Source organism: Austrofundulus limnaeus, unplaced genomic scaffold (assembly GCF_001266775.1).
Source record: "Austrofundulus limnaeus strain Quisiro unplaced genomic scaffold, Austrofundulus_limnaeus-1.0 Scaffold9, whole genome shotgun sequence".
NCBI classification, from domain to species: domain Eukaryota; kingdom Metazoa; phylum Chordata; class Actinopteri; order Cyprinodontiformes; family Rivulidae; genus Austrofundulus; species Austrofundulus limnaeus.
Window position 1 is genome coordinate 4285708 of NW_013952411.1, and position 8391 is coordinate 4294098.

General features: G+C 39.4%; 2 protein-coding genes across 2 annotated transcripts in view; both read left to right on the forward strand.

Moving 5' to 3' along the window:
• znf609b (zinc finger protein 609b) overlaps window positions 1-3290 on the forward strand; it is a gene marked incomplete at its 5' end in the record, with an annotated part of 73866 nt that extends 70576 nt beyond the window's left edge. Inside the window, 1 exon segment of the mRNA XM_014001573.1 lies at window positions 293-3290. Within this exon segment, the coding sequence (XP_013857027.1) occupies window positions 293-336 (44 nt within the window).
• A 2543-nt stretch (window positions 3291-5833) lies between these two features.
• Window positions 5834-8391, forward strand: part of gramd2aa (GRAM domain containing 2Aa) — a gene marked incomplete in the record, with an annotated part of 42255 nt that continues 39697 nt past the window's right edge. Inside the window, 1 exon segment of the mRNA XM_014001574.1 lies at window positions 5834-7151. Coding sequence (XP_013857028.1) covers window positions 7012-7151 — 140 coding nt within the window.

The following is an 8391-nucleotide window of genomic DNA, read 5'->3' on the forward strand; positions in this document are numbered from 1 at the left end:
GCCTATGTCTTTATTATTATCATTATTGTTGTTGTTGTTGTTGTTCAGGAAACACATAAAAGTTAACCAAAATATATTATTAGACATTTTTTGAGATACTTGAAAAAACAGTTGGGCTGTTATTTTAGGAAGATGACAATTTTAAGGTTTAAGAAATCTAATGCATGTAGTAATATATGCCTTGTCTTGTTTTTAGTAAGTTTTGTTTCGATTTTATTGAGACAGTATATAAAATCAAACCTTTCTAAAGTGGCCATCTTGAATGAAATGTTTCCTGTGTGTTTCTTCGCAGGGAAACCTGACCGTCACACCTCAACCCTGCAGAGATTCATGTGACTGGCTCACATGACAACAACATCCTCTGGTTGTTACCTTTTAGACATCAGTTGAATGGTGTTTCTATCTTTTTTTTATTTTTTTTTAGGTTTTCTGCCCCAAGGCAAGGCAGAAGGTTGTTTTTTTTTGTTGTTGTTTTGTTTTTTCTTCCCCTCGTCAAAAGACCCAAACTTCTCCTCGAKCCATGGACTGTAACACGACTGAAAGTAAATCCAGGTTCAAAGCCATCGCTCTGCCCCGTCGCGCAGAGGAAACACCGACCCGCTGATTATCTAGTCTTTGCACTGTCAACAAAAACAATGCAAAAACAAACTATTGGACTGCCTGAACAGCTGTTGTTTTTTTGTTTTGTTTTGTTTATTTTTTTCCTGACTGCATTATTTCTTGTCACGCAGAGGATTTGGGGGAAGTTGGGGGGGCGGGGAGACAAGTCAACTAAAGACTGGCTTTTTGTACGCCGTGAAAACAACAGTATATCCTAAACTTGACAAACACTTGGCTATATTTAGTGGGGAGGGGGAATATGGCAACAGCTGCTTTCTTCAGAGACTTTAGAGCCTGAGACTGAAGTTTTTCACCGTCATCACTTCCCATCTCCTTTTTGAACCTTCACGTCTTGTTTCAGGGATGACGTCACGTTTCTGCGAAGGGACCGCGCACACCTCAAAGGAAAATAAACACTATTCATGTTTCTGTTTTTATTTTATGTTTGTTTGTTTTTTTCTTCTTTGTAACACTCGAGTTTTATTTTCTATCATCAGGTTGGAATGCGTCCGATGCTGGTTCTGGTTCTAGTTTTTCCTCCGTGAAAATGGTCGCATCMGATTTTTCCGCTCAAACAGTGAAGCCACGCGAGCGGGCGATGAGTTCACGCTGCATCCKCTCGCATGTCGCTGGTGTTTTTAATCCGATAGCACTTCTTTCACTTTGATTGCCTCCTGTGAACAATATGAAATTGGGCTCATGAATTTTCCAGCTGTAATATAGACTTTGTGTGYGTACATGTTTGTATTTATTCAAGCATGCAAACTGTTTAGAAAAAGAGGGACCACAAAAGAAGAAGAAGAAGCCTGTTGGATCGCTTTCAGTCGTCACATTTTCAATTATGTGCATCAGTCCCTGAATGTTTCCTGCGCTTTTTATTTATTTTTTTTGCCGTCAACACTTGGATCGTCTTGCTTAAATCACAGTCGTTCATCCGGAYATCTCCTGCGTCGTCACACTTCCACAGATCGCCTCCTGACAAAGGAGTGGGTGGGATTTTTAAAACCGTTCCCTCGGCGCGTCGCTCGCTCACGTGGCTTCACCGCTTGCCTCGAACAACTGTTAGCATGTTTTYCCACTGAGAGGTAAAGGAAAAAACAAAACAAAAACAACAAAACACAGTTTACTGTGCAGTAATTTAAGCTTAGCGGCACAATAAATCTGCAGTAAATGCATGTGACGGCCGAGCTGTTGCTTTTACACAACAAACAAGAACCAGCCCGGCGCTGACAGCTGCGTTTAGATCAAAGAAAAGCAGGAAGAGGTGAAAACCTGAACATGAAAACAGTGAAGTGAGCGAACACATGACAGAGGTTTCCCCCACAGCTCACCTTTCAGCTGGCTCCTAAAACAGGTGGGCCCACGTCGTAAATTCACAGCCTGGTTAAGGTTAAATTGACACAAAAAGGCCTGTGTCAGCGTGCCCTGTTCCACCAGAGGTCTCCTCTCTTGGCTTTAAATTACAGCCCCTCTGAAACGACAGCGGTTTTAGGAGAAACTCGATCCATGTGCTTTTCACATCGAGGGCTTCTGATTGTGGGCGTTAAAGAAAAAAGGCACATTTTCTGCTCTGAGCTGGAGGCTTTCATTCAGGAAAAGATTCGAGTTCACGTCCTGATGAGGGTCGGTTCATTTAAATCCTCACACTTTCCCTAATTTGAGCTTTTACTCTCACAAGTTCTGATCATTTTAGAGTTTTTGCATTTTTCTCGCCAAGCCCCCACCCCCAATCAAACAAGCTGATTTCAACTGAAACCCCGCCCTTTTTAAATTTTATTTTTCATGATTCAGAAACTGCAGCTTTTCATTTTGAGGTTGACGGACATTCCAAGTGAAACAAGTTGCCAGTTTCTCAGCTCGTACAGAAGAGAAAAAAAAAGAAAAGAAGAGTTTTTGCAAGACGGTATATATTTTGACTTTTTGTGCGCATTTTAAAGAATGGCTGACACAAATAAGCTGAATGTGGTGGTGTGTGACTTGTACTTAATCTGTAAGGGTAATCTAGGCAGCTGTGATGTTGTCATTAAAGTCAGTGGGTTTTAGTACCAGCAGACTGCATACAGTGCATATAGTTTTATCAGACAATGGTTGTGACAAGTGCATTTGTTCTCTCTCTCTCTCTCTCTCTGTCTCTGAGAGTAGTGTTATCTCAGTAGTAAAGCGAAGCCCAGTGAAAATCATTTATTCTAAAATAAAATAAATAAAAACCAATAAAAAAAAAGTGTATGAAAAAGCCAGAAACGTCATGTTTGCTATCAACATATTGGAAAGTGCTTGGCTCTTGTATTTTGCAGGACTGTATTTGTTTCATGGTGAAGAGTATATTTATTGGCCAGCAGTTGTCTCAATTGGTGCCTAGTCCAACATTCTTCTGTGAGAACACAGAGACACTCGCTCGTTTGTCCTTTCCCTAACCCACCTCCTGCCACGCACCCCCGCCCACCCTCCGGAGTACCACTACTGGTGCTCGCAAAGGATGTTTACAATGTTTTCTTTTTTTTGTTTTTCTTTACTTTCTGTGAGAGATTCAGAGCTCTTCTCTCCTCCCCTCTCTCTTTTTCTCCTCTGTTCATGTTCCCTTCAGGAGTTTGTGTAAAGTGTACATTACCATGGTTCTTTTTTATACAATACTCTGTAACTTGCCTTTGTAAATTTGGGCTGGAAAAAAAATAAATCTTTTTATGAGACAATCTGTCCCGGCAACTGCTTTCAGTGGCTTCCTTCCTCCGTCGACRTCATAAAGATGACGGTACTATCAAGTCTGTTTACAGCTGATCCTGATGTTTTTGTCTGGCTGCGGCTTTAAAACCTATGGTGACCTTCAAAGCACTGAGTCATGCTGAAGGACAAGTTTAACTTTACAGATTAGAAACTTGGCAGAAAAAGTAAAAAGTGTTTTGTAGGTTGTAACAATGCTTCTTGGCAATAAATCTTATGACTGGCAGCACCTGGAAGTACCAGAAGCTCAAAACAAGAGTCGATAACAACAAAATAAGCAGTTTGTCTATTTTTTTACGTGCCCATCCCACATACTTGACTCTGCTGCTCATCCCACAAATGCATGTTCCTTACAAATGTGACACCATTTAAGAGAAATGAACAGGCTTTCCAACAATACAAGATTTATTGCACAGAAGCATTGTTACAACAAAGAAACAATGCAAACACACATTTACTTACTTTTTATCAGAGGTGTCAAGTAACAAAGTACAAATACTTTGTTACTTTACTTAAGTAGTAATTTTGGTTATTTATACGTTAGTGGAGTAATTATTTTTCAGCCTACTTTTTGCTTCTACTTCTTACATTTTAATTCAATTATCTGTACTTTCTACTCCTTACTTTTTAAAAATGCAAAAAGTATTTCATTTCTATTTAACTTTGACTTGTTTTTATTCCATCTTTTCATTGTTCAGAAGACAAATTAATAAATATAAATCTATCCAGACACATGGAGCCCATGGATAGAGTGAATTTGATTGTGGTTGATGAGAAGTGAAAATACAGTATATACCATTCTGACATCCTATTGGATTGAACTCACTCCATCACACCTGTGTGACACAAATCACATCACATTCCAGCAGGACAAACTGTAGCACAGGGATTCCCAACCAGGGCTACAAGTACCCCTTGGGTTACGCAAGCATATTACAGGGGTATGTGGAAAAATTTCCCAGGTGCTCAAAAAAATAAGTAAAAATAGCAATGTGGAAATCACGGATTTGACACAAAATGGAATCCAGTATAAAAAGCAGAATCTCAGAATTTGCTCATTTGGGTGAGTTTCTGATGTATTTTGGATGGTACAATGTATTTTGAACGTTGCTGTTTTCTGCACCTGTCATTACCTGGCTTACTTATTTAATTACTTATTCACTTTGAAGGCAACACTTTTGTCTTTTAATCTTTCTTTGAAAAGAATAAAATGCCTGAGAATTAAATGTTCTAGGGGGTTAAATAAATAATTTTCATTTAATAAACTGTTGTTGTACATTATAGTTTTGGAGAATCATCATTACGTKTGACTGAAGGGGTACTAGTGGTATTACAGAATGGCTTGRGGTAAACAAGTCTAAAAAGGTTGGGAACCACTGGGGTAGAAGATGTAGCCTAGAATGAAGATGACCGTGGCTGAAACAAGTAGTCCAGCCTGGCCCTTGCCTTCCCACGCAGTTCTGCTCAATTTTAGTTTCTATTAACAGGCTAAGTCTGGTCAGTTAATTCCAAAATTTTCAACATTTTAATTTAACATTATACTCATTGGGCCTCATATAAGAACCGTTCAAGTGCGTACGAGTGATTTAGGAGAATTTGTGGCATTCACCAATGTTTTCGTATTCTACGATTTTTTTCAGATACGAACAAAATTCACGAGTGTTTTAAAAGCACATTTAATGATGAATAATTTTTGCCATAATGTGCGCATTTACAGAACGTTTTGTGACCAGGAAGTGTGTGACTGCACCATGAATCATATTTTTCCCATTTCCTCAAACACACCACATTTCCAAAACAACCAATCAAAACAGTTTCTCGCTACTAAGCTTGTAAACAGAGAGCTGCCAGGCCTCAAAGTTTGGAGACGGGGGGAGCCAGGAAGCACTTTATAAAGAGAGTCAAACCATTACAAACTCATACNGAGTGATTTAGGAGAATTTGTGGCATTCACCAATGTTTTCGTATTCTAAGATTTTTTTCAGATACGAACAAAATTTACGAGTGTTTTAAAAGCACATTTAATGATGAATAATTTTTGCCATAATGTGCGCATTTACAGAACGTTTTGTGACCAGGAAGTGCGACTGCACCATGAAACCTATTTTTCCCATTTCCTCAAACACGCCACATTTCCAAAACAACCAATCAAAACAGTTTCTCGCTACTAGGCTTGTAAACAGAGAGCTGCCAGGCCTCAAAGTTTGGAGACGGGGGGAGCCAGGAAGCACTTTATAAAGAGGGTCAAACCATTAAAAACATGTACAATGGGATAAAACAGAAGTTTTACACGGTGAAATGTGACTGATGAAAATTTAGGAGCTTAATCCGACACCATTTTGACGATGAATAACGTCAGGTGACGAGTCTGACTTTTTTTCACATTGGACTCCACCGAGGAGAAATCCCGTGCATACAGCTGCTTAAATGTTCGCTACATCAGAACTTATTCGGCAAATGTGTTTCCATCTCTGCTTTTGCGCATTTCCTCTTACAGGATGGGGGAAATTGGTCTTGGCGGAGGTTTGCCCTCTCAGTGTGCTTCTAGTTTTATTTGATTTTTTTAATTAATTAAATGGTGCATGAGGACATCACTTCATCTGTAAATAGATGTTTTCTTTTCATCCACTTGTTTATTTACTTAACTCTAGTTCTTTACAGAGGTACAATACACTGTCAGGGTTTAAGAATTTGGGCTGAAAATGATGGAAAAATCAGCAAAGGTTTAACTCAGAAAACCTGAAAAACTTTTGGCCAAAACCACTTTCCTGTCTGATTTAAAGCATTTGGGGGGAAAAAAGCAAACCTGAATGTTCTGCAGGGTGTTTGGTCACATGTGACCACAGGAGAGCAGTGTCTCTGCTGAGACCACCCTCTGAACTCCACTGTCTTTTCCCTCCTACAGCTGCACCTGAGAGCAGGACACTGATTATTTCTGCTGTCTGCTCCAACATTCATTGCATGTTGGGGGAAACACTTGTGTGTGTTCATGAAAAGGATTAGAAGAAAACYGTTCATCCTTTTAAATCTGGGTTTCCAGCTTTACTGTCAAACGCTGCTTTAAGGGATTTATCTGACCTTTTTTTCCCCTTTTTAAACTACAAAATAATGWAGGAGATTATGGTTGAACTTTTCGAGTGTTGATTTGAGTTATTGCTCATGGTTCTGTCCGGATCAAAGAGTCCCTTATGATGTAAAAATGTCTTAAATAGTAGTTTCTTCATATTTCTTCAGATTTGTGTGAATTATTTAAATGAAGGCTTTTGTTTTTAAGCTTTGAATGATTTTTACAGGAAAAAAAAAGGTTAAAAACTGTTATCCTTGTGTGTTTTAGGAGAGGCGAGCGGTCCCTCTGATGTGGCGTTCACTTGTCTCAGGCGGTTGAGGATATTTTTAACTGCGCTCCTAATGCTCCTGAACGCGTTAGGATAATGCAGCAGCAGCGACAGGGAGTGATTACGGCCAGGGATGATTTTGTTGAGTGTAAATGTGAAATCTGATTATCCTCCACGCTCGCAGGGAGGAGGAGGAGGAGGGATTCGGAGGGAGGGGTTAGGATACCAAAGAGCTGAGCCAATGGCTTTTTCCACAGAGCAGCTGGCTGGCATCAGGACATAGGACGCTGAGGAAGGACACCCGAAGGACGGCTCTCGCTCCTCGCAGGACGCGGGGGGCGACTTCCAGGAGGTGTTCATGGGATGCACTATCTACGCTGCCAGCCCTAAGGCCCTGCCTGCCGACGAGGCCCGAGGCCAGGACAGGTACTACCAGCTGCCCCACTGCAGCCATGCTTATGGCAACTGCAGCCAGAGGATAGCAGCCTACAGAGCCAGGTCAGTGAACGCAGCACCAGGAGTGCACTGAGGGGAGGGGGTGCTTTAGGTGGGCACACTGATCAAATCAAGACTGCAACAGATATCTGTGTTTTAAAGGTAAAATAAATGTCAACAGAAAAACCAACTGGTCCAATAATGAGAAAACCTTTTTTTTTACATCAGCTGGCAGTCGTTGGCTTCACTGTTTTTATTTATTTATTCATTTTCTGTCATAAAGGAAAAGAGCAGAGAGATGATGAGATGTGATTTCAAACCTCACATCAGTACAGGTCACTGCTGTGTCAGCAGCTTTTCATGAAATATTTCTGCACCGCAGCCGAGCGCGTTCTGTGTAAAGGACCTAGAATTAACAATAAATCTTAATATTATTAAATGCTAACGTTAAAGCTCACTCCTCTGCTCACAGCGGTGATTTCACAGGTTTTCCCAATAATGTGCAGCTCTGAGCTCTCATGAGTTTTTGTTTTGTAATAAAGCTTCATTTTACCTTTCAGATTTATTTCTATCAAGTGTTTAAAGTGTAATATATTTGTCTCATAGCTCTGCTCAGCTTTAATATTTACACTGTGAGTTCTGACTGTCACACTGAAGTGGAGTGGAGCTTCTCTGAAAGAAAAAAAAAGTCTTAATGAAAGCTGTAGCTCACACACGTGAGAAAATATACACTTCACTTTGAATTGAATTGATGCMTTTGGGCCAAAGCTTACAGGGAATAATGTGTAATTATGTTGTAATTTATTCACCAGGTGTCTTTATGTCTCAAAGTGTTTTGAGATTTACTTTTTTTTTTAAATCAGGATGTCACATTCTGTTGATCTATTAGTGACACTCCATAAAACCACAGGTTCTGGTGTTTGAACTGTAAACATGTAGATGTCGTTTATAAAAAGCTCATTTTTTAATGTTTTTGAAACTACATTATAGGATATAAAAAAAACTTTTAAAATAAGGCTTAAATAAAATCCTGTATTTTAACTGTTTGCTAAGTTTGTGCCTCTAAATAATACTGTTGACCCTCTTTCAAGATTCATTTAAAGATGATGATGATGAAGATGTTGTAACAGCATCAATTAACTTGAACTGTCATTATTTATATTTAGTGCAAGTATTTTTACTGGTATAATCTTTTAAACTAGCCTCTGTTTCAGTGGAATCCATTAGTTCATTACGTCATGTTGTTTTTGCTGTTTATTTTTCATTTATTAACATCTCATACGGCATTCTGACATCATGAAGA